General features: G+C 35.4%; 1 protein-coding gene across 1 annotated transcript; it reads left to right on the top strand.

Annotated features, from left to right (window-relative positions):
• The first annotated feature begins 3,312 nt into the window (after positions 1–3,312).
• SNX2 (sorting nexin 2) lies at positions 3,313–27,423 on the top strand. Its single transcript, XM_015821838.1, has 15 exons — positions 3,313–3,456; positions 6,918–7,035; positions 9,858–10,021; positions 12,439–12,505; positions 12,678–12,721; positions 12,813–12,954; positions 17,028–17,106; positions 19,975–20,050; positions 21,273–21,386; positions 21,617–21,710; positions 22,881–23,086; positions 24,466–24,609; positions 26,513–26,593; positions 26,703–26,774; positions 26,964–27,423. The coding sequence occupies exons 1-15, from the start codon at positions 3,349–3,351 to the stop codon at positions 27,012–27,014; spliced, it is 1,560 nt and encodes a 519-aa protein (XP_015677324.1). The 5' UTR covers positions 3,313–3,348; the 3' UTR covers positions 27,015–27,423.

Below are 27,423 nucleotides of genomic sequence, written 5' to 3' on the forward strand. Positions count from 1 at the left end.
CCACAGAGCCATCATTGCACCTGCTGTTTGGAGAGCCAGCTCAGTGGTTGCAGAGGGCTGCAGAGCCCCAGTGTGCACCAGCTGAGGAGCTGGCAGGCTGCAGCTGCTGCCAGATACTGTTGGCCCCGTGCGCTCGCCTCCTGTGCATGTGCCAGGGGGGCATCCAGCTGAGCGGGGCCAGGGTGGCAGGGACCGGTCCCTCGCTGTCGCTGGGGCGACCCAGTGGGGCAAATCTGGACACATCACGGGCTAGATCCTTGTGTTTGACATGCCTGCTCTATCCATAGAGAGAGTAATTTGCTGGACAGTATCCTGCTATCAACTTTTATAATGTCATGTGCTATTGAAACCAAAGGAAACCATTAGGGTGCCTATACTGGTATTAGGGTAGTGCCTGTCAGTGTCATGTTTATTTCATTGAGTAGTACTACAGGAAGTACTACTACAAGGAAGAGTGTTGTGGCCTTCTCGTCTGCACATCTGCATCTGTAATCACCCATAAGTAAAATCTCACACAAGACTGCCATGGAGTGAATAGGCAAAAATTCTTGAGTGCCCTATTGCCAGGGAACAGCACTTTATTATTATTATTGTGATAGGTCTATCTGGCTAGGCAAATTCTTTCCCAGTCATTTCTGCATTTGTCCCTTGGAAGGGGTGGGCATGGAGTATTAGGATTGAGTGATGCTGGAGCCTGTGATTGTGAGGTTTTTATGTATCTGGGAGTGTTATTTCAGAGTTCTCTGGTTTTTTTTAATGCTCTCTCTCTTTCTCTTCAGTGTTATTGTGAGCTAGTAACAGTTATGACACATAAAATGGATAGCTATATATCTCTCATAAACAAACAAACAAATAAATGCTCTTTAGAGAAGGGCTATCATCCATATAGGCAACTACTGCTAAGTAACAACACAGGTGCTGTGCAAACTTTGAGGAATGGATCCTCCTAGGCAAGGAGAAATGTGATTCAGCAGAAATGATATGTGCCCTAGCTGAAACACATTCCTCAGCTTGCAAAATCCTTCTGCCAGCAGGAAATCCACCATCACTTGTGGTTTAGGCTGCTGCACAATAACGTGTTAAAGAGATAAATGGAGAAACTTCCACCCCTTTGAAATAGGCCAAGTCAAGGAAACTGAGGCCTCTGGAACTTGTTTATAAGATACAGTGACAAGAAACAAAATCTTGAAAGCCTATCAGAATTCCCTTCTGGGTTTGAATGCCTTCTGGCAACTGCTTGGACGAGTCCCAGCAATTTTCTTGGCAAGATTTCATAGGGGTTTCCCATGTGCCTAGTTCCTAGCTCTGAGAGTGCCTGGCCCAAGGACACCAAGATGCCTTTGCGTTTAAGGCAGCACTAGAATTCAGTCTCCTGGTTTCTAGCCTGATGCTTTTAACCAGACCAGAAGACAGCTGTAGAGCATTAACTGTAAGGTGACCAACCGTCCTCCTTTAGGGAGCACAGTCCTCCTTTTGTAAGTTCTGTCTTCCCTCGAAAAGTGTCCTCCTACATGTCCTCCTTTTCAATATTTGAAGACTAATCTGCAGGGCTTTTTTTTTCTCATAGAACACTCAAAATGGCGTTCCGGCACCTTTTTTTTAATTTATTTTTTTCAACTTTTGCATGAGCTGTGCTACTCCCCCTATTGGCTTTCGAAAGCCAATAGAAATTGCTGCTGAGCGCGCCAAATTGCTGCTGAGCTCGGCCAGCAAACTTTGCACATGCAAATTGTCTGCAGCGAAGGCGAATTGGCAGGAACTTTGCACCCCTCCGTGCTACCCAACTACACCATCTCCTAGTTAGTCCCGAAGATACCTGGAGGAGACTGGAGCGGCAATGCCACAGTAAGTTTCTCTTGATCTTCAGCCCTGCTAGGGCAATAATGGATGTGGGCGTAAGAGGCAGGGGTGGCGGGGCTGCTGTGGGCAGGGTGTGAGGGGTGGCGGCGGCCGGCTACCCCGTGCTGTGGGAACTGCAGGGCCCGCTCTACACGGGGCTGCACAGGGTCGGCGGTGGTGCTGGCGGGGTGGCTGCAGGCGGGGTATGTCGACGGTGGGCTGCCCCATGGGGCCAGAGCCGGCGCAGCTGGTGCTTTGGGAGCCGCAGGGCCCACTCTGCATTTATCATATTATAGTGTATTCTGTATTATTGTTGCAATGAATAAAACGTTTCTTTTATGTACGATATTTTTTTTCTTCAATTTGTGTCCTCCTTTTCATTATAAAAAAGTTGGTCACCTTATTAACTGCAGGAAGCTTCAGCCAGGAGACTCTAAATGTGTATCCCACAGATGAAAGGACTACGCAGTGTTTCTCAACCTTGACAATTTTAAGGCATGTGGACTTCAACTCCCAGAATTCCACAGCCAGCAATGCTGGCTGTGGAATTCTGGGAGTTGAAGTCCACGTGCCTTAAAATTGTCAAGGTTGAGAAACACTGGCACTACAGCAATGCCCGGAGATGTAACAAAGGCTCCTAATGGCATTTGGTCTGCAATTTAAAAACGGCAAGAAATACGCTCAGTGCTGATTTGGTTAAAAAAATTAAGATAACAGCGTGTATATTTGCCCAAAGAGGTGGTGTTCTCTCCCTAAAAAAAATAAAGGGAAGCTTAAGGGTCTTTCAGGGAAGAAACTCCTTCCTGCTTTACCCCAATCTTTACCCCAAGCCAAGTCAGAGGCTTGGCTGCATCTGTTTACCAACAACAGCGGTAAGTTTCCCTCCCACTAAACTTGCAGTGTTTCTCAACCTTGACCATTTTAAGGCATGTGGACTTCAACTCCCAGAATTCCACAGCCAGCAATGCTGGCTGTGGAATTCTGGGAGTTGAAGTCCACATGCCTTAAAATGGTCAAGGTTGAGAAACACTGCACTAAAACTACCTTTTTTTAAAAGATTTTCATTAAAACAGTAAAAGCGAATACAAACTAAACTCGGAAAAAGGAATAGAAAGAATAAAAGGTGCAAAAAAAAAAAAAAGCTGCCTTTTCAAAAGAAAGCGGCTATATCCCACGGGACACAACAGATTCACACACACACACACCCCCGCACCCAGAAGAAGAGCAACAGCGGCTTCCTCCCCTCCGCGTTTGCGAACGGCCCGGCGTTCCTTCCTCCGCCCACCGGTCCACGCCCCTCCCTCCGGCTCCGCCCTCCCCATTCCCTATAGCTCCGCCCCTCCCCAGCCTCGTGTAGGGAAGGCGGAGCTCGCGCATAGGGTCACAGCGGCCGTCACGTGAGGGGGGAAAAGGGGGGCGTGGTTTATATTCGTCATCTGACTGGCTGCAGCTGCCGGAAATCTCGCGCCTCTAAGAAGAGTGTCGGTGGGGGGCGGGGGAGGGAAAAAGATGGCGACAGAAAGGGAGCCCCCTCCTTTTGGGGACGGCAAGCCGACGGAGTTCGAGGAGCTGGAGGACGGGGAGGACCTTTTCATCAGCACCGTGTCTACCCTCGAGGTAAGGCGGAAGTGGTCGTGGTTTCTCCACTTTTCCCTCTTCTTGGAACTCCTTATTTCTTCTCCCAGAGCAGCTGCTGGGTGGCTTTGACATGGCTGTACCTCCTCCGTCCAAGAGGTTTTTGACTTCATTCCTCCCTTCCTCAAACCTGGCTTGCTCCCGCCTCCTCTTTCGCTGCCATTCCCTGGGCTGAGGCTCGCCAACCTCTGGGTTATTCCCAGCTGTGAACACTTCCTAAAGCACTAAATTTTTAATTTAATTTTCCCCCTCTCTGGGCAAGGACTGAGTGATTTCCTCCAGTAGGTTTCTGTAGTGGTGGCTGCTTCTCCTGGAAAATGAGGTCTCCAACGGCCAGCTGTTTTGAGGGTGAGCAATCCTTGCAGTGTCTCTCATAGAGCAATTGTCTGCAAAAATGGCTTTCTGGGGATGAAGCTAATATTCCTGAGCTGTTTTTGCTGTTTCAAATATTCCTCAGCTGTTAGTGTCATAACTGTTAAGGGGGGGGGGAAGAGTTGCTAATTGGGGAATAAAGTATTACTGGAAGATGTTCAAATACTTCTGAAGTTTTGTTGGGAGTTTCATCCAGTGAAATCAATGGGTTAACTTTTCAGGTGACGGTGTAGATGGTGATGCTATAAATCTGATAAGAAATTGAAGGGGGAATAGTATAAAGTGTGTATTTTCCAATATAGGATTTTGTTTATTAGATAACTAATGTCCTGCGCAGCTGGCGAAAATTTAATTAGCTCCTCCTGCACCAATTTGTGTATCTTGAATGCAACTCTTAAATTTATTTAGTAAAGGAAGCTTGATTGTGGCTTGTCTCACGTTAATCTTTATAGGTATAACACAAAATATTTGTAAATCAAAAGGCTCTAATTTGTGAACAACTACATTTAGTATCTGTTTGCCATCTATGATAGATAAAAGCATTGTATAGAGAGCCTTCCGTTGCTGGCTGTTGTTTCCTAAACTTACTTCCACCTTTTTATGCTGAGTCAGTATTTTTTCCCTTGTGAAAAAAATAGGCAAAATACGTAGTGAAGAAAATATGCTTTTAGAAAATTGAATACGGTACTCCTGCCTTTCTAAACGGCTCAGTTTAAAAATATAACACTATAAACAAGACAACTAGAAATAATTTGCTGGTATTACATTTAATTATACAGATATTCATATTTCTCATACATTGCAGTTTGACCCTTAAAACTTTGTGGATGAAACTAGCAGCTGAAGTAGCTTTTATTGGAACAAAGACTCAAACAGCAGAAATTGTGTGTGTGTGTGTGTGTGTGTGTGTGTGTATAAAATCAATGTGTATTGAGTTGACTATTAATGTGAAAGAAATAGTTGATAAATGAGGGATTTGATATTTGCAGAATTTGATTTTATAACTAAATTGTAGGCTTAATTTTCTAGGTAAGAAGTCACTAATTTTTGAGCCCAACAACTCAATGCATGATAGATGAATTTGGATCTTTGGTTAAAACCTTTGTTAATATGTTATTGTCACAAGTTTTATCTCTACAATTGTGGAACACTGCTGTTTATCAGAGTATGTTGTACAATATTCTGATACATCTAAGAGCCCTATTTTGTTTCATTGAGTTATTGAAAGTTCAATGTTCAAATAACTACAGAATTATACTAGCTTTAGTTATTTTTTTAATAACCATTTCCCCTGAATTTGGTTCCATTTGTTAAGGCAGCATATCTGTATCCTGCAGGATTAACAAGCATGGATTGGTGACATCAAAGAGGATATGAAAGTATTAATATTTAAAAGAGCTACACTAGAGTTGCATTGAAAGTATCTTATTAGTTTCTCCTTTCTCAACAGTGTTTCCTCTGTCAGATAATACATAAACGCTCAGATGAATTATCTGCAACCTAAACACAAAGCCTTGCATGTAATTTAAATCAACACTAATCTCTCCAGGGAAGCTCCCTATTATATATAATCACCCCAGGGAAATTAGTATAGGTGTGGAAAATATTTTGACTTCAGAATTCCTTGTTTTGAGCTACTATAATCTTATAGGTGATCAATACATCTTGCATAGCTTTGGCATGTCTTTTATCTGAACAGCTTATATTTGGCACCCAAAATTTAATTTATATTTCTTTTTCTGATTATATGTGCCATCATATATTCAAAAACTGAGTGCTGAATACTCTACTGCAGGCATGTCAAACTGCCGGCCCACGGGCCAGATGTGTCACGCCAAAACTGCGTCTACCCCATTGCCAGCAAAGGGGGAAAAGTTGCAATATGTTGCGTGATGTCACATGACGTCGCAAGTTTGACATGCCTGCTTTACTGGTAGATTATTGCTTCACATATTAAAATGAATGGGCAGTAATGGGATCTCCAGCCACAATGTTCATGACTTATAGTTTGGTAGCTTTAGTTTGCAGTTGAAATAGTTTTTAATCTTAAACAAATAATAAGGATGACTTGCTAACAAACAAACTGGAGATCAGTTTTTAACTGTCCTGCCCATCTGATTTCCAACCAGTCCTCATAATTGGAGTGACAAATGAAAGAATGACCCTTCCAGAGTCTGGGGTTTTTTTACTCCTTTTGTAATGTATATTTAATAACTAAATGGAACCTCTTTGTTCAGAAATATTGTATGGCTCTATGGTGCTTATGTTTTAATCACTTATCCTGCTAGAAACTTGTTGAATAGACAAGCCTGATCTATTAGGCTTATTTTATATCCATGAAATGTTTTAATCTAATGTCCAATTGACATTTAAAATAGCTAGACTACCCTAGGCTGGCTCTTTAGGAAATTACATTACTAGCCTTTTATTTTTCATTCATCGGCAACCCATTCCTTAACTTATTTTGCTTCCTTTAGCAGTGTGTAAAACTTGTATTTTGATGTTTTTAAATTTTGTGAATGATAATCAGTGTTAGCCCTGTTGCACAGTCACTTAGAAGCCATTGTCTTTTTTAAAGTTTTGAGACTTTAAGCTACTACAACTTACAAATATTTAAAAAATTATATAAATGAATTCAGAAGTTCAACTGTATTAAGTGATATTTAATATAATTAAGCTTTCATATGGTTATAGTTTTTAAAGCTGTTTAAGTTTGGATATACTTGCATCAACCTCTTTTTATTACTTGACAATACTCATTTCCTATTGTAGGAACTTTAGAAGTCAACAACGTTGCCACATTTAAATTGGATTAACAAATATGAATTAAATTTTTAGACTGGCATTTGAGTGCATACGAATAAACAATACAGTGAATAACACAAAGTGAAAACATTAGCTAAAGTATCCTGCTAAACAATAATTAAAGGTTTCTTAGTGTCTTATTCTTCCTCTTCTTGAGGAAATGGAAAGTGTTGACATGAGTAAATATGTTCTCTGCTTGTAAACGTTAACAAAAAAATCATAGCGTAAATACTAACTGTTTCTCAACTATTTCTTCCTTTCTCTAGTCAAGCCCTTCATCTCCAGAACCAGCCAGTCTTCCAGCAGAAGACATCAGTACAAATGCAAATGGTCCTAAGCCTACAGAAATCTTATTAGATGATGACAGGGAAGATCTTTTTGCTGGTAATTTCTTTCCCATTTTTAAACCAGTTATTTACTAGAAAAACTTCATGCATGTTTTTTCAATGTATAATTTTAATGATCTGTTTTGCATCCTTTATCAACATTTAGTTACTATTAAATACATCAGAACAGTTTTTAACATTTAAATAAAATTGGTCTGAATAACTATAACATTGTAGTGGGCAACAAGAAAATGTCTCCTGTGTAAAATTATGACTTATTAAAAGGTCAGGCCTTTGTTAGCCTTAATACATACTGTTTTTTTGTATATACAGAATAGAGATTGAAAGATTAAATATATATTTTTTTTTGCATATTAACAGCTTCCTATTATGTTTCAACTTGGGAAATCATGCTTTGACCTAAGTTTAACAAGGCAAGGCGTAATTCCTATATTCAACCTCTCTTGGTTTAAACTATAACACAGAACATGTTTTATTTAAAGTGTTTAGTAACTGAAGCATGAAGGACATAGTTGAATTAAATTAGCTTTATTTGTGCATATGTACTGACAGGCATGGTTTTGCAAATGACGTTCAAGAAATGATCAGTTGCATGGCTTTACTACTTTACTTCTTCTACTTCAGTTCTCCTTAGAGCAGAAGTTACAACTTATGGACTTCCCTTTTTTCTTTATCATGTCCTGTATTACTATGGAAGAAAATGCAACCAATGAGAGCACATTTCTGAGAACCCCATAGTATAAATTATGTAGCAATTGCTCTTCAAGATCAAGCAATTGATGTATTTCATCTTTATGGTATTTTGTTCTTTAAGCCAGAATATAATCAAGGTTACATACATATGAGAAACTTGTTCACGGGGCTACTTATACAATTGAGTATTTCTATTCAGTTGCTTTTAGCATTTTTATTAAGTTACTATTTCTATTCAGTTGTTTTAGGGGAGGTTTGATGCTAATTTCTAGATAAGTTACATTGATTATTTAACTTGGATTGTGACCTCTAGCAGACTAAATAACTGCAAGTATTTCAAGAACCAATATAGAATTTCTTGAGAGTTGGGAACAGCTACTTAAAAATATAAACAGTGCTTGTTTAAAAATGTGAAATGTTTGCTGTAGCCACACCTTATTAGTGCTTTTTCATAAGGTATCAATTTTTCATTGAAAAACAGTGCAGAAAAATCTATGACTAAGTAAAAATCAAATTCTGTACAGTCTTGATTGATCTTGAAAAGCCAATGTTGTTTGTGTTTTTAGGATGGACAGGAAATGCCAGGACTATGGACTAGACTGGTAAATAAAAAAAACCCCAAGGATAAGGCAGTGACAAACCATTTCTGTATTATTATCTAGCAATGACTAATGAAGTTACCAGAAGCTAATTTAGAGAAACTTTGACAGAGATTACTATTGCAAGCCAAAAGAATGTTATATTTCCTGCATTCTAAATAATTAAAACAAGTATTTAAGAGAGAGTAATTAATTATTAGAATCTAATAGAATCATCCATTATAGGTAGTTCTTATTTAGCAATCCTAATGGGGACCCACATCTCAGTTGTTAAGTGAAGTGGTTTGCTAAGGGAAACTCTGGCTGTGCTTATAATGTTACTTCAGCCTTTCCTTTGCTCCGACCTGTGAAAGTTGTAAATGGTCATAAAGTTACTTTTTCATCACCGTTACAACTGTGAATGTTTACTAAATAAGGCAGTCATTAAACAAGGACTACTTGTATTTTTTATTATTATGTTACATTCCTGTATCAGTAGCTTAATATTTATTACTTTATGATTAATTATAATATTAAAATATATTGGATCAGCAGCTTTTTTTCTTGCATACCATCCAAGCAGCTCTCTGTTCGTAAAATAGTTGGAATGTCCTAAATCCAAGGATATGTAGAATATATCCACTCTAAGGTGCTTTAAGATTTTATCACTAAAGTAGTATGTTATGCTCAACTGTTAGTTAAAATATTTACCAATTTGACAACTATAACTATTTGGTTATATACATTTTAAATGAACTAAATTTATTTGATACTAGCTGTACCCGGTCACGCGTTGCTGTGGCTCAGTCTGGTTAAATGGAAAAGAAAGAAAAGAGAAAGTGCACATTTGTGTCACAGGTGTGACATCTATATAATAGTAGGTATTCGAATGCAACGTTGTGTCAAAATTTCAAAGCAATCGGTGAAGAACTTTCGGAGATTTAAGATTTTGAACAAACGAACATTTACATTTTTATTTATATAGATATATATTATTTTACTTCATTTCTCTTGTCTGATCTCTTCATGATGTAGCTGTATCTATTAAAAACAGATGAATAGTATAATTAATATTAATAATGGCTGAAATTATGGCTTAACCTTTGCTAAGAGCAGCTTGTAGAAAAAACAAGTGATTAAACTGTCTCTGTGTCATCTACTTGTCCCTAGAAGCCCACCAGGCTTACAGGCAGTACTTGGGCTAAATACAAGTTTCATTCTCTAACTTTGTCTTTCCCCCCAAATTTGCATTTAAATGATGGATGATAGTAAAAAGTGTATTCAGCATGGCTTCCATTCCTTTTAATAATATGCTGATTATTTTTGCAATTGATCATAACTTGCATTAACAGATACATTTCTGTTACTTGTAACTACAGACTACAGAATATGTTACAAATATTAATCATGCAATACATAATTTAAATTAAGCTTGCTCTGAATTTCAGACTTTTCACAATAATACTGAGTATCAGTGACCTGTACAGGAGTAAATGAAAGATACTTTCAGAAGACAAATCTTTCTCATGGTGTGCACATGTATAAAAATATTCAGGATAATGGGTGAATGGTTCTCTTTTTTGTCTAGAAGCAACAGAAGAAGTTTCTTTGGATAGTCCAGAAAGGGAACCAATACTTTCTTCAGAATCTACTCCAGCTATAACCCCTGTTACCCCAACAACACTAATAGCACCAAGAATGGAAACAAAAACAGTAGTGGCCCCTGTGGATTTTGACAGATGCAGAGAAGAGGTATTAATGTAGTTAATAAGGCAATTATCAAACTGGGTACACAATTTATAGTCAAAGTAAATGTGAATATATTGGCAGTGTCCACAATAAAATCCTCTAGCAATAAACAAATAGTTAACTTGCTTTAGAAATTGATATTTATTCTTATGATAAATGTATGGATGGGACTGGTTTTACAATTCCTACAATTGTCATTTCTACAGGGAATGCTGTCTTGTTTTATATTAATTATATATAAGTAGTTGGAGCCTTTTTGAATGAATATTGGGATAAATATTTTAACACAATGGCTATTGCCAATTAAGAAATCTTGAAAAGCTTTAAATTATTTTGAAATTATCTACTACAGGTTCTCCTGCTCGAGCAAGGAGCTGGCCTAGAAGACCTCCAAGGTCCCTTCCAGATTCTGTTCTGTTCTAGTCTAGTCTAGTCTATTCCTATTCTTATTCTATTTCTATTCTATATCCTGACTTTATTCAGAGGTATCTCTAAATTGGCAGAGACATAGTATTTATCAAATTTGTTTGCTGCCCATCTTGTATCCAATGAGTCTGAGTAGCTTACAACATAAAAAACAGAAAAACATTAAAATCATCCTCACTAAAATATCAGCGAGTAAAAACATTAACAGATAAAATCAAGGAGACAAGATGGCAAAAAAGATGGCAGAGAAGGTTCTTCTCCTGGATCCCACCAGCCAAAATTCCTTGGCTGGTGGGATCTGTAGTATGCTCCCTCTGTTGGCACAAGTGGGGAAGACCAGTCCCATTCAGGTGAGATGATTCCTCAAATAGCCTGCACCCTGCCAGCATTGTATCTATTCTCCCTATTCTTATATTTATCCTCCAGTAAGCATGCCCAACTCTGAATATACAAGTTAAATTTTCTATTAAGAACTGACCAGATTGGATAGCTACTTTATTCTGAACATAATTTCCTAGTTCAGACACAGTCAGGATTTTGGGTTCTTTGCAGCATGCTAAGAACAGAAAAATATGGCAAGGTCTTTGGCTGGTCCATATCTTATCCATCTTGGTTTATATCAAGAGATTATTTCAGTAAAAATTCCATGAGGTCCTTAGTGTTCTCTGAGTTTGTTTGTTTTCTTATAGATGTTTTATTACCCAGCTAGATAACTTCATCAGTGTTACAAGGGGGTGGGGTTTGCTCTTTCTTTTTATAGAAATGTCTTGCCCTATCAGTGTTGCTGGAATATTCTTGATTAGATACGATTTATTGTTTGTTTGTCTGAGTTGATTAATATGGTAAACATATACATAGTTTTATTCAACTCAGTGACTTGACTTTTGCAAACATACTATTATGAATCTCCAGTTCTCTTTAAACTGGTACAGGTGTTTTAGAATGATGTATCTTGAAAACTGATTTTCATTCAGAGGGAACTTGATTTCTACGAGTAGAGTGGAATTTTAATAATCCATTAAAATATGAGCAAGGCAATAAATAGCATTAATCTAGCTAAAGTTTAGGGTAAATGGCAGTTGATGAGGAAAAGGAAGTCTTAACAAAAGTGGGGAAATGGTATTTGTCTCTCATATGGATGTGTATACCACAGGATGAAAAAATTCTCATTTCTTTTATCTAAAGTAGAAAATATAAATGTGAAAAGTAATGGTCTTAATAAGAAGCATTGTTTGAAAATGAAAGCTCTAAAGTGAGTTATAGATCTAAAGGAAAAAAATTACAAAGTTAGTGGCCTGGTTGTTTTTAAAATTTTAATGTTTATTCCCTACACCATAAGATCCTTCATTTTATCAAAAAGCTCTGCAATTCTGTCTCTCAAACTTTTTGAGAGTTAAACTACAAATTTACTCTGCTTTAATTAATTCACCTATTTTTTAAAAAAATGGGATGAACCTTGTCTATCCATGACCACAGAGCTTTGTAGGGAAAGAGCCAGATCAATTTGATTTTATTCTGACTTGCGTTTGTTCCACTATGGATCTACCATGTATCTGCTATAGGATCAGAAAAAATATTTCTAGGGATGCCAATATTTTTTTCATTTCTTATTCTAAATAGTTGTATTATATTGGGATAATTTGATGGAATATTTTTATCAAAATACAAGTAGCCTTTATTCTCAATTCTAAAAAAGTGTTTTAATGCTGAGAAATCATAATCTTTTTTGTATGACAACTTTTCAGACATAGTTACACAACATTAATCATATTCACAATGTTCTTCAGAATTAGGAAGGTGCTTTATCTTTTCTAATTTTAATTATTCAAATGACTGCCTTATTGAAAATCTAGTGAGCTATGTTTGGGCTTTTGATATTTCTCAAACTATAGAGATGCAAGTGTGATGTTTAATCTTTTAGAATTTGTGACTAGACATTAAATTTAGATTATTGGAAAGATTACTTACTGTTTAATATCACATGTGTTTTTTAGATTGAAGAAGAAACAAATGGGGATGCATTTGATATTGAAATTAATGTATCAGATCCAGAAAAAGTTGGTGAGTCTGAAAATTGTTGTATTAATTAAGAAAAATTTACTTTATTTTATAGCTAAACTTTGATATATACCTATTTAAATCACATGTATAAAAACTCTAATGTTAATAGATTATATAAATGGATAACTCTATTTTTTTAATAAATATATATCTTTATTCATGTACCATACAGGGGATGGCATGAATGCGTATATGGCATACAGAGTCACTACAAAGGTACCTGTTACATGATAACTAAGCAAATATTTAGTGTTCAGCACTATATAAATGTGGTATATTTTACAAATGGCTTTTTCTGTTTTTTTAGACTTCCCTAACTATGTTTCCCAAAAATGAATTCTCTGTTAAAAGAAGATTCAGTGATTTTCTTGGTTTGTATGGCAAGTTAGCATCAAAATATCTTCATGTTGGTTACATTGTACCACCAGCTCCAGAAAAGAGTATTGTAGGTAAGTGTGACTAATGAATAATGGTATTCATCTTCCATTGTGAAACTGTTATTCTGACAATAAAAATTGTGTTGCATCACATAAATCTATTTTTACATCTATTTGACACATTTTACTTTTAGAGTATGGGTTATTAACCTTGGATCCACAGACCCCAAGGGGTTGTATTTAGATGTCCAGGGGTCTATGCATTTGAATGGGAAATATATAAATATTCTTTATTTTCACTAACCTCTACCCATGCCTAAATTGCTTATTTAGAGGTTAGAGAAGATAAAGAAAATAGTTACTTTATTAGTGAACTTAATTTTCACTGACTTCTAACTGAAACGAAGTCTGTTTTATTGATTAATGGAATAATGAAGTACATATATTACTATGTTACATATTTGTTATTTGTAACATTTTGATAACTGAATTTAAACTTAATAGGTTTCCTTTGCATTATAGTCAATATATATTTGATGTGTTTAAACACAATTTTCTGAGAAGGGGTCAATAGGTGTCACTGTATTTCCAAAGGGCTCCACTGCACAAGAAGGAAATGAAGCCGGTATAGGGCCAGGTTACCTACAGAACCATCTTCGCCCTATTACACCAGCACCTCCCACCTGATTAGGCAAAAGAGATAAGTAGCGGGCCTGTCAGTTAAAGAATTTTGACTGGCAGGCTCTAGGAAGAGAGTCCTTTCTGCCATTGCTGGCTTTAAAACATTCTGTCCCTAGAGGCGAAGCGGGTGCCCAGTCTCATAGCCTTTCAGAAATGTCTAAAGATCTGTGTCTATTATCTCATTTTGACCTTACAGAAGAGCATGCAACCTTAAATGCCCCTCCCCTGCCTTCTAATTTTTAATATTAAATTTTAAGCATCCTTGTCTCTTATTTAAATTTTTATCCTCATTTTTTTATTTTTAATATTTTATTTCTATACCACCCAGAGTCCCTCTGTGAAGGAGATGGGTAGTTTTTAAACTTAATAAATAAATAAAGGAGCTCCTGCTTTTGAGACTAAAAAAAAGAAAAAGAAAATATGTAAGAACTAAATGAACATATTTTTGAAAGAAAAGTACACTTTATTTGAATGATAAAATGTATTTTCCATGTTCTATTTAGTTGTCCCTTGGTCTTGGAGCATTTAGTTACTTTTTCAATTTTATAGTAAATTGACAATTAAAATTTTTAGGTTAATCTCTCTGTCAATCACATACTGATAATCAGTACGTTGATGATACTCAGCTTTACATCTCTAAACTGGGCCATAGTGGTGAGACTGTTAAAGTCTTGTCTTAGTGTCCAGAGGTTGTGGAGATCCAGATTGAATCCTAGCAGGATACAATTACTATTTGTCATTAGGGTATTCAGATGTTCCAGTGGTATGTGTCAATGGGGGGACCAATAACCCTGAAGAAGTAGGTCTGTGATTTGAGTATCATTCTAGATTCACAGTTCCTGCTTGATTGAAAGTTAGAAACCATAACCAAGTTGGTTGGAAGTTAGATTAGCCACCATCTGCAAGCAGTTGGAGCTCTTTCAGAGGGATTTGAGACTCATTTGCATGTTTTATGTCTTTTATATCTTATTGGATCATACTGTTCGTATTTCTGTAAATTAAGGTTATGTGGTAAAAACCCTGGTTATTCTCCCAGGCCTTTGGATTAGAATGATGGTTGAGCCCATATGGTTTGTTATTGTTGTTTAGTCTTTGGGTATTGTCTTCCGTTCAGTTATTTTTTGCTTGATATATTTTATGCTAATGTTTTACTTATAAGCATTTCAGAGTTGCTGTGGACTTGGGCAGACTATCAACTGAAATTATTTATTTATTTACTTATTTGTATCCCACCTTTATTATTTTACAAGTAACTGAAGGCAGTGAATGTATCCAAAATAACTTCCTCTTTCTATTTTCTCCACATACCAACCCTGTGATGGGTTGGTGTGAAAGAAAGTGATTGGCCCCCCGTCACCCAGCTGCTTTCATAGCTAAGGTGGGACTAGAGCGCACAGACTCCCACTTTCTAGCCTTGTGCCTTAGCCACTTGACCAAACTGGCTCTCTATATATTTAGAGGGAAAGTGGGTGCACGTTATTTTTTGACTTGTATATTCACAGCATCATTAAACTTTGATGTTCAATAGTTCTTAACTGAAGAAAGCTTACTCATTTTTATATAGGATAATAATAAGTGTAAAGTTGTAGAAACATACTTTCAACCCTTTGGTGAGGTGTTCAAATTAATCAAGGGAATTAGTATCTCTACAAATGAAAATGAATTCTTTCCCAAGAAAAATGGAATAGACTAATGAGAAACAATACTGTGCATTGATATTCTTGAGAATACTAATACTTGGTTTGAGAAAACTTGAGCAGAATTCTGACTGAAGAGTTTTATTGTTTGGTTATTTGACTGTTTCAGGCTGATTGTTGCATATTTGAAAAATAATTTTGAAGAAGTGTTTTGGACATTGCAAAAGTACAGCGTTTTCTATTATCCACTAAGCTGCCTGTTTTTTTTTCAAGCTTCAATATAAGTTGAGTCTGAAAAAAGAGCTGCTGCTATTTTAAGAGTCACATTGATTTTTGAGAAGTGCTATACTCCTACCAGGGTCAAAAGCACACTTTCCAATTTGTTTTTGCAGTTTGCACAGCCCTAGACTGTGGCTGGCTGTTTTTCTTTTTTGGATTTGAGGAATGTTCTTTGAAATACTCTTATTTTTCATTGCATATTCGAAAGATGAACATACATTTAAATCTAAATGTTTGTGCTAATTCAGTGATAGCTGAATGAAGCTTTCATCTGAAAAATCCTATTCATGTTTAAAGTTTATCTGACTTTATAATTACAGTTTATTCCAGATAAGCAGAAATTAACCTAGACTAAGACTGGTAGGACTAGGCGGAGTCTCTTGGCTAGAGAGCAACTCATTGCAGCTTCTTATCCAGCTGATGGCAAATATGATGGTTGACTCAGTTTGCACAGTCTATTTGATCCTAGTGTTTTATGCCTCTGAAATGATTTTCCTCAGGTTCTGTGTGTGAATGGAAGAGGACAGAAATAAGTTCTTTTTGTTTCACTATAGTCCCTCGTCCCTTCTATAGGCTACTAAAAGAATAGCCAAAAGCCTGTCCCTTTTAAATTAGTGAGCCCATTTGGAACTTTATATATCCTCCCCAAATGTCTGCAATGTATAAATCAACAATGAAATAACACCCATTTTCCAGAAGTCTAATATTTGAATAGAATTGTCAGTTATCCTTTTAATTTCCCTGTATGCTCCTCTCACCTCAGCTTATCTTTTGTTTTTTGGAGGGCAAATGAAATAATTTCTAAATAAAGCCTAAGAGTGCAGCTAGTACCATTTATATTTTTGAGGAAAATATAATTATGCTGTTTTGCTTTGCAGTGTGTTGGCATTTAGCTGGTCAGTTTTAGATAATTATTTTCCTTCACCTAAACATTGTTCATCAACAATGTTTAGGTGAAGGAAAATAATTATCTAAAACTGACCAGCCCAGATCTCTTCACATTACCATAGTACAGTTCATGTAAGTAAGTTCATATTTATAGAAGAGAAAAGCATGATGGTCAAATACAATGTATTTTTGTGACCTTAAGGTATTTTATGAATAATTTTGATTAAAATAAGATTTTGCAAAGGTTTTAAAAATTACAGAAACTTAGAAAAAATGCAGAAAGAAAAAGTTTATAAGAGGGTAAAAGAAAAAATGAAAAATAACAAAAAAAGAAAGAAAAGGATAAAAAAACAGCTTCAGATTTTCTTTGAAATAGTCACAAATACAGCATTTTTTATCCATTTTCAGCAAATACCTATAAAAGGTAGCTGAGTTCTCTCCATAATCAACAAGTCAGTTTAGCTATTTCTGCAAAGTCTGTCATCTTCACAAGGTATTCTATTATTGATGTTTCCACTGTTTTCCATCTTTGTACACATAATAACTTTGCGGTAGTTACTATATACTTATTAGATTAATATACTGTACATTTAGATATGAACTTGACAAAGTTCAGAATCTCATCAGGTTAAAAAATGAATTTATGTCACTTTTTCAAAGGCATGACGAAGGTAAAAGTAGGCAAGGAAGATTCCTCCTCTACAGAATTTGTAGAAAAAAGAAGAGCAGCATTAGAAAGGTAATTGATTATCTGTAGTAGTATTAAATGAATGTGCAGTGAAGTATACAATTTTATTTGCTTCTCAGACTATTTAATTTTACATGCTAAACTGTGTAAAAGAAACCGTTCAGAATAAAATCTGAAGTTGATATTAAATTGTTTATATAATGATGATGACATATTTCAGTATGAATATCAAATAAAAGTGCATATGTGTATATTTATCTGTATGTAGATATGTAAGACAGTATCTTTTCTCTCAGAAAGGTTGTTTGGCATGCTGAACATAGCTGTAGCTGCTCAGAATCAAATATAATTCAAAATCCAGCATTTAAACATTCAGTCTGTTTTAAATATTGCTTAGATTTTAATGTGGCACCTGGAAAAACTTCAAAAGTTAGTTTACATTGATGTAGATTTCAATTTATAGGTTTCATTCTTGGGTGCTTCTGCAAGTGAAAGTATTTTTAATTTATTCATGAAAGACAGGCCTTTGAATGCCATCCTTCTATGCTATCTTTACTGCTATGTATGAAAAAATCATAATGTGTTTCTATGTCGCAGTTACTTAAGGGAAGCTTTCTTGTTTCCAAGACTTGTTACCAGTATATCAGTATTGTAGGACTGATCTTTTGTTTGAGAAATTATCTAGTAATATTTGGCTTCCCCTGGATATCACATTCCAGACTTAATCATTTTAAAAATCTTTTCCCACCAATAGAATAGAATGAATATATGTAGCCTTGTTTCTCTCTGAGCTTGGTTGTTTGCTTGCAGATGCTTTGTTACCTTCCTAAGGTAGTTACCGAACTAGGATCTGAAGAGGTTACCTAATCGGGTGACAAAATGTCTGCAGCCAGACAACCAAGCTCAGATAGCATCAAGTACTTTGCAGTAATACTGTTAAATGTTTTTGGGATATTACTAGAATAATCCACTTTGTCGTGCCCATCTGGTGCATGAATGATTTTTTTTCCTGTATTGGAAAAAGACTTTTATATGCCCTGATCTTGTTGTACAATAAAGCTGTTCAAAATTGACATAGCTATACTCCTGGCCATTTCTCGTTTGACATGGAGCAACTTTCCAACAGCTTAGTCTTGTAGATATGATGATGATGGTGTTGGCATTCCATATTTAGGGCAAGAGGATGGAGGCTCTCCATGACTGTGATCCTAAGAATAATAAAAGCTAAAAAATAAACAGGAGGTTTTTCTTCTTCTTGAAATTACATTACAGGGATTTTTGGGGTGTGTGGGTGAGATTAAGACTGATTTTTGCACAATAAATGGATTATTAATATGTTCATGAAAATATTCTTTAGTAACCTAGGAACTGTTATTCAAAGATGGATTCTATTTTCTGTATTTGCTGGGCCAGCTTTACTGGATGGGTGGGTCTGATTATATATATTTTATTGATTATTGGATTGCTCTATAATGATAGTCATTATTTTAGTTAAGTAATAAAGCAATAATAAAATATAAAACTTGATGGTATCCAGGTGTCTTCGGAACAGAACATGAAAAGGATATTTGCCTAATCTACCATATCGGATAGAGTAGGTAAGCCCCAGGTCCCCCACCCTTCTGTGTTACCTTTTAGTGGGACCTAGGAAGTATGCCTTTTCCGTAGCAGCCCCTGTGGAATGTGCTTTTCCCTAGAGATTTGTCAGGCATCCCTTATCTTAACCTTCCAGAAGACCATAAAGACCTGGCTCTTCTCCCAAGTGTAGGTGTAGAGTGAGCTTGGAGTCTGAAGATGGTGGTGTTGACTGCATTATTGGAGATTGGTTGTGATGCCTGGGGGGGTTTGTTTTGTTTTGTGTTTCTGTGATATTTAATTCTGTATGTGTACGGAGATTGTCAGTCATCCAGGTCATAGTTATCCCAAAGATGCTTTTTTTTCACAAGGCAACTGGACTTTCTTGTTTTTCTTCAAAGACGTTTCATTTCTCATCCAAGAAACTTCTTCAGCTCTGACTGGATGGTGGAGAATCTTTGGGATTTAATTCTGTATAATTGCTATTTGCCAGTCAGAGTTGTGTCTCCTAAGATGGGTGGCCATGTAAATCTTTTAAATAAATAAATGTTGGCAATAACATGCATTCTATTGGGAAATCTAGAACAGCTGTTGTGGTAGGGCTTGTTTTCTAAAGTGTATAGTAATTTGCTCTAGTTTTATTTTCTTATCTGTGGTTCTCACTAAAGTCCTGGATCACACAGATTCTTGTGAATGGGAGCTAATGTCCTAACTCATGTTTAGCAGAAAGGGAGAATAAGAGAGATTAAATGGTATAGTCAGCACACACATTCTTTTTTTACCACAGGATGGTAAAGATGGAATATATTATTATTGTTTTAATAATATGTTAAAATAATGGTAAATAGTAAATATTATATAGTTGCTCCTATCATAAAATGTTATAGGAGTGATCACTGATATGTTAGTATAATGCATGACATATTATTGATCAGATTATATCCATTAATTTTCCATTTCTAACAAAAATTAGAATTATTAAGCTCCTTCCAGGAGGAACAGCTTCACACACTGGGATAGTTCTGCTCTTTGGTTATTTTTTCATGTAAACTGGAAACTGTAGCTTTTGTCAAATCAACCGCTAGTTTATTCCGTTTTGCCTCCATTCTAGTTCTATATTCCATAAACATTGATCTTTAATTGGTTGTTTTAGTAAAAAGACAAAGATTGAAAGCTTTTATTGAGACTGAACTGTTCTATATATCTTGGAATTACCTATTTTAATGCAAATTTTAAAATACACTGTCTTCCCCTGACTGTTTTAGCATATATTCATTCTATGTATGGCTATTTTTTTTAATACTATCAAGAATACTAAATGTTTTCTAACTTTTAAAATTGTAGGTACCTACAGCGAACAGTAAAACATCCAACCTTATTACAAGATCCTGAGTTAAGACAGTTCTTGGAATGTTCTGAGGTATTTAATTCTATTTTCCCATTTATTTAGTTTTACATATTAAGTACCAAACAATTATATGTGGACATCTGGTTTTGTGCATTACTGCAGTGCTGTTAACAAACTTCCATTATTTAAAGCTAGGGCAAGTGAAATCCTCTTTTCTTACTGGCATTTGATAAATAATCTGATTAACTCTGCAAACACGATTGTGTCTCTGTTTCAAAATGTTGATATAAGATTACATCTTTGTATTATAAGAACAAAAAAGCTTGCAATCATTTAATTCCCTGGTAGAGGACTTCAGTCACCAGTGCTGTCAATTTGGCACTTTTCATTTAAAAGTAGAAAATTATCTTCAGAAAATTTTCTTGCTGGATTAATAAACAGCTGGTGTAACTTTCCTGCTGATAAATGTTACAGATTTCCAAATAATTCAGTGTGTCCTAAGATGGTACTCTAAGGCCTAACAAGCTGCTGTTTGACGAAAGAAAATGCTGGAACTTTTGCTGGTTATTAACATATCATGTTAACTGTGTCACCTTGATCCAGGATCCCTAACCCTTTTTCTTGCCGTTCAAAGAAATTGTCTATTGTGACTTCTATGTATAAATGTATAACTAAACTCTTTTAATAATATACCTAGAGAGGTTTTAATAGTTCTGCAGCCAACTGTTTCTATTCTCTCACTCTCTTTTTCTGTGTCTATGTGGGTGCAGGGGAAAACAAATCTTCTATGGAAAGGTGCATGTGCATAATCAGGTTTGAAGTTAGTGTTCCCAAACATAATTCAACACAGTAGCTCATAAGATTTGTGTATGTGTGTATTAACATAAGATACATTATATCCTAGTTATATGTTAGTGCTTGAAATACCTTGATCGACAAAAAAAAAGTTGTCAGTGCATTTGTTATGTGGAAGCAGTAGCCTAGTATTGCCCTTAAAAGCTCTACTGCTCTTGGTAGCCAGTTAAAGCATTTGGCGGCAGGGTAACAAGTTTTGACAAATGGTCTCTGTGTTCCATCTAAATGTAAAGGTGCAGAAGAAAAGCAAATTGAAAGTCTATTTTTTTAAGTTTTCCTCTGAGGATGTAAAAGTAGTAAATTTAAGAAATTAGGTTCCACTATATTGAAATGTATGAGGGGGAAGAAAACACTACATCCTTTTCAGTCCCTTTGGTGCCCAGTTAAACCTCCAGCCTTTTAACCAGTTTGTTTGCCCTTATTTGTCATTCAATTCCAGCTGCCGAGAGCAGTTAACACCCAGGCTCTGAGTGGAGCAGGAATATTGAGGATGGTAAACAAGGCTGCCGACGCTGTCAACAAAATGACGATCAAGATGAATGAATCGGATGCAGTAAGAGCTGATTTTTCGACTTGAATAATGAGATGAATTAATGAGGTTCAACAGTTGCATTTTAAAACCATAGGAGTAGAAAATGGGATATTAATTTACTTATTGGCTTGGATTCTCAATTGTATCAGTTGACCACCTGTTTATACTGAGTTAATTTCTTGCCTTAGGAAGGCAATTGTAGTTTGCAGTATAGCATATATTGTAAAGGTTTGTTTTTTTCATTTTGCCAGTGGTTTGAGGAAAAGCAACAACAATTTGAGAATCTCGATCAGCAACTTCGGAAACTTCATGGTAGTGTAGAAGCCTTGGTCTGTCACAGAAAAGGTAGATATGTTAATCAGATTTTTACTTTTTTAAATGTTAATTATGAATTAATGTTTCTAAAAACTCTTATGATCAGAAACCTTAAATAATTTCAGGGCAAGAAACTACCTAAAAGTTGAACTGTACAGTGTACAATACATCTCATACAAAAATGATTTTTAGAAACTGGGAAATCATTTTTTCAGTGGATATTTCTTACCAAATAATTTCTGTTTGTAATGTAACTGAACGCTTGGGATTCTTAGGCAGCGTTCTGCTTATAAAAACATTAATCCTGCATTAAGCAGATTAATTGCATATCTCCTTTTGCAGCCTACTTATAAGGAAAGTGATTTTTAAAAAATAAGTGGAATTGGATGAACAATGCTAGAGAGTAAAACGTGAAATCTGTGTATCAAGTTAGCTATCAAAATCTTAATATCTGTGATTGAAATATGGTTTAGTATCCTTTCCCAAGACCTATTATATAAATCTCAATGTACAGCACCATTAAAATGGGAGATTTAAGAAAAAAACTAACGTAGTTAATTGGAAATTTGTCAGTTGCAGGAATCTTTCCTAATTTCATAGAAATGGATAGAAAGGGGTGAATCAAGGTTGGAACTAATCAGGTGCTTAAATCAGGTACATAAATCTTCCAGTGCAATCAATGGGATATGTGTAAGATGGAGAATGGAGTTCTTCCTGACATTTGTCCTCTTTTTGTATTAGATCAATAAGATGTTCAGGTGTTTTTTTTTATGCCCTAAACTGGATATTGAAGATCCTCATCTAATCTATAGTGCAGGATACAATCTTTTTACGAGGAGTTAGTAAATTACACAAGCATCCAAACCCTTACATGTTTTGCATTACAATAATAATTATTTTATTGACATTTGTTTCATTGGCAGCAATTTCCCAACACTTTGCTATATAAACTTTAGCAAAATCTGTCTTTAGCAGAGATTGTAGTAATGTGACGGATTTTTACTCTGAAATGGCTCTACTGATACACAAGATTATTTCATATCATGCACACTATCATTTTAGGAGTAACATACAACCTGTGATTTTAGCATGTGCTTAGTGGCAGAATTTGTAATCTCTTAAAAATGGTTGAAATAATAGATAAAATAGAATTGAGTATTGGTGTAAAAGATTCATATGAGTTTCTTTTGTTTGTTTCAGAACTGTCAATCAATACAGCTGCCTTTGCTAAAAGTGCCGCCATGTTAGGTAACTCAGAAGACCATACTGCTTTATCAAGAGCTTTGTCTCAGCTTGCTGAAGTTGAAGAAAAAATAGACCAGTTGCATCAAGAACAAGCTTTTGCTGATTTTTATGTATTCTCTGAGCTACTCAGTGATTATATTCGTCTTATTGGTGCTGTAAAAGTAAGCCCACATTTAAATCTATACAAATATTAATATATAGGTACTCCTTGCTGAATGACCTTTCTTTAGTGACTGTTTGAAATTATTATGTTGCTGAAAAAAGTGACTTCTGATTATCCCCACAACCATATTATCACCACTTACAAACTTCGCAGGCAGTTTCCAACAAGCAAGGTTATTGAGCAATCTGGCAGGCAGTCACAAACTGCAGTCATGTAATGTTTCTCTTAGCAATTGCAATAGGGACAGCTAGAACTGCCATCACTAAGCAGGGTGTTGTTATGTGATGTATTAGTTAATCACTGCTTCACTTATTGTTGGAATTGCTGTCTCATTTAGGGTCATAAAGTGAGGACTACCTGTGATGCTGAATTTATATTCAATGCTATGACATTTTCAGGATATAATATATTTATTTGATTTATATCCCACGTATTTCATGAACCCAAAGTGGATCTCATGCCAAAGGGAGGACTAGAACTCAAAATTTCCCTGTTTCTTAATCATTACACCAAGTGGGCTCTCATGCAAGCTCTTGGAACCTTTCTGAATTTGGGCTTTGAAAATTAATCAGGATGAGGTCTGGTTAGTATTTTGATGAGATACTTAGATAATTTTACTGCAAACTAAATTGAGCTGTCAAAAGAAAATCCAGGAAAAACAACGTCAAACAAAATTTGTTGTTGCCAAAAAAATTGCATAAATGAAAGTTTACATGAAGTCAAGGATACGGGTAAACCTTTCTTGCCAACTGCTTCGTTTAGTGATTATTCAAATTACAATGGTGCTGAAGAAAAATAACTTCATGAGCAATGACTACATCTACAATCTTCGCAGTATCATTCAGTCACATGATTGCCATTATAGTCAGTACATGTTTCTGTGCCTCTCTTGTTTTCCTTTCGTCCCATCCCCACTCAACCCTTGTAAAACAGAAAGATCAATGAAGAAGTAATTGCAGGAAAGTAAGCAAGCATACAGTGGGTAATATACATTTTTTTAAAAAGTCAGGCACAGGAGACATTGAACCCAGAGATTAGGGTGGGGTTTTTCTTCCCCGCTCGGTCCTTTTTTTCCCTTCCACTCACAGAGTGGAGAGATTGGACAGAAAGGGATTGTAAGAGAATAAGGAGGCACACATGGATCATTCTCAGCTCCCAGCGCCAAGCACAGGTCTTGTACATTACAAGCAGTAGCTGGCCAAGTTAGATACCTCTTTAGATTCAAGTTATTTTGTAGATGAATAACTATAGGCATTTAAGCTAAGCATTTAATAATAATCAGAGTTATTTTTAATTAAGATGCAAAACTTTTTTCTTGAAATGTCAGATTTTGAATAAGCTTACTGTCATCTTTTTTTAAAACCACATTGTTTATAGGGTGTATTTGATCATCGAATGAAATGTTGGCAGAAATGGCAAGATGCTCAGGTCATGTTACAGAAAAAACGAGAGGCTGAAGCTAAACTTCAGCTTGCCAACAAACCTGACAAATTACAGCAAGCTAAAGATGAAATCAGAGAGGTAAATTTTATAATGCAGTGCCTTTTTAATTAAAAAAAACCTGTTTTGTTCCTCATATTCTTTGCCTTTAGTGCATTTCAAATATGGTTTTAATCATCATTAGTTCCAGTATTATTAGAATAACAGAAATTTCATATATTTTCATAAATATATATTCATATTTGTGTTACAAACTGAATGCCACTTTTTTTAAATAAAAAAATTCAGGCTGAGGCAATTTATATTCTCCCATATGAAACATTTCCAAAACATAAATTTGTGAATGTCAGATTTACAATTGCATATACATATTTTTCACTTGTATAACATAATCTATCATCAGTATAATGTTAAAAGAGCTAGAGGGTATCCTAATCATAACCTCTGCACTTTTTTCTGTCATGCTTCATCAAGGAAATTGAAGAGGTAGGAGAACATGCGCTTCCTGTTCTTATTTCTTGCATTGAATAAGAATTGTTAATGTTCATTAACAAGCAAATCCACCTATACATTTTTCTTAAATACGCGACATGCTTTTTTAAACAAAGTAGCACATTGTCTTCTGTGAAGATTTCATACTTTTACAAAAGTGCTCAATGATCAGGATAGTATGACAAGAATTAAATCACTGAGAATGGATAGTAACAGCTGTTTAGAGTAGCATAGACTTGTAGTTAAAATGTGCATAAGGAGGGAACAGTTTACTGAGAACATTTTACATGTAGTTTCATATAATTGGCTGCTGTTTGTATTATCTGATTATTATGTGGCACAGAAAACCAATGTTCTGTAAAAATATTGTTGCTTTTCTTAAGTGACTTAGCTACTGTCACTTAAGAAAAACAACAAATATTTTTGTAGAATTAAGTATCTCTGGTGCCTAAAATTTTAATTCCTCAGAGTCAGTTAACACAGTCATACATTTAATAAATAAATAACTGCAGGCTATTTATAAAAGTCTGATATTGAAACTTTAAGAGAGTGACTTCTTTTTAAAAACTAATTTGGATTTAAACTGCTTTTGTCAGGTTTTCTATGTAGCAACATTCTTCTATACATTGTCACAGTTTCCTTTGAAAACTCTTCCATAATGACATTTGAGTTGGAAACTTTTAATAGCCAATTTGACATATTCACTGCAATCACTATATTTTTTTAATTCATCTTTAATTTTATATAGAAATTCTGTTTAGTGGATGGACCTTTTTAGGGATGACAGTTCCAAATATCTGACTGTATGTTGATTCATATATGAGTTCTTCAAATAGAATGTAAGATATAGGTTTATGGTATCTAACTATAAGACTATTTTAGTTTCTGTAGAGTATTTCATACTATGTGTCATGTGTAACATGACATGAATGGCTAACTTAAATATTAAGCGTTTCTGAATCTAAGAATAATTAATCCTTTTAAGCATGTCTGGACATAGAAATTTATGCTATAGATCAGTGGTCCCCAACATTTCTGGCTCTGTGGTAGCGGGGGAGAAGAGGGCATGGTTGCGCGCATGCACCACTTGCACAAATGCACCCTCGCACGGTCACCCGCCATTTGCACAACCTGGTTCCCAACAGGCCACGCCCTGCACTGGGCTACTGAGTGGGGGGTTAGGATCCATGCTATAGGTCTATCATTATTAGTTGGTACTTTATAGGAAATTGAACAACATATTCTGGAACTATAATTAGAACTTAAAGATTAAAACCAAAAGAACAGTTAATTTTGAAAGGGAAAATGTGTTTTGAATAGTTTTGCCTGGGAAAGTCTTCATATTATATAGTTGCAAGGTATATATGCTATCATTTTCATTTCCATAAGAAACCTTTTAGCTTGCATTGCTATTCATTATGTTATAGTCACTCTTTAAAAAATATGCTTAATTATATGTGTTTAAATTATACGCATTTTTTTTAACTTTTAGTGGGAAACAAAAGTTCAACAAGGAGAGAGGGATTTTGAGCAAATCTCCAAAACAATACGCAAAGAAGTAGGAAGATTCGAGGCATGTATATAGGCTTTTGTGAAAATATATTTATTAAATGGATCTTAATGAAATAAACTTTGGCAAGGTTGTTCAGTGAGTAAATACCTTAATTCTCTTTTACTGTCAGAAAGAACGTGTGAGGGACTTCAAAACCATTATAATCAAATACTTGGAATCATTAGTGCAAACACAACAGCAGGTAAGATTATTTCCAAATAATCATAACACATTTTAGAGTTTTACTCAATGAAACAAATGTATTAGACATTTACATTAAGAGAATTTTGGATAGATGTGCACGTGTGTATATACATATATGTATGTGTGTCTGTGTGTACATGAAATGCTGTTTACTACTTTCTCTTTTATTTTCTCCCCCCTCCCCCAGCTGATAAAATACTGGGAAGCATTCCTACCTGAAGCCAAAGCCATTGCCTAGAAAGAAGAATTACCAATATGAAGATTCTTTGGATGTTGTCCCAGTTGAATTAAATTCCATAATGAAATCACTTTAAAATCATCCAAATAAACCACTATATATTTTATGAATTTAACATGTGGCTTTTTATATACTATAGCATCTTATTAACAGCTGCATGTCCTTGACCCTCTTTGGACTGTGGCATGACATTCTGCAATACTTGCGAATTGAACACTATTGTGTCTTAATACTTGCACTAAGATGTGCAATGCAAGGCCAGAACGTTATTTTTGTTCTTTACTATAAGTTCTGTCTACTTGATCTTTATGAAACAGAATGCATTTATTAATGTTCACATACACATTCCTGTAAATAATCAAGATTTTGTGATTACAGTAATAAAGGGATGTATCTTGTGCAACATTAA

The sequence above is a fragment of the Protobothrops mucrosquamatus genome, unplaced genomic scaffold, assembly GCF_001527695.2.
Source record: "Protobothrops mucrosquamatus isolate PMUCROS unplaced genomic scaffold, P.Mucros_1.0 scaffold1407, whole genome shotgun sequence".
Classification (NCBI taxonomy): Eukaryota; Metazoa; Chordata; class Lepidosauria; order Squamata; family Viperidae; genus Protobothrops; species Protobothrops mucrosquamatus.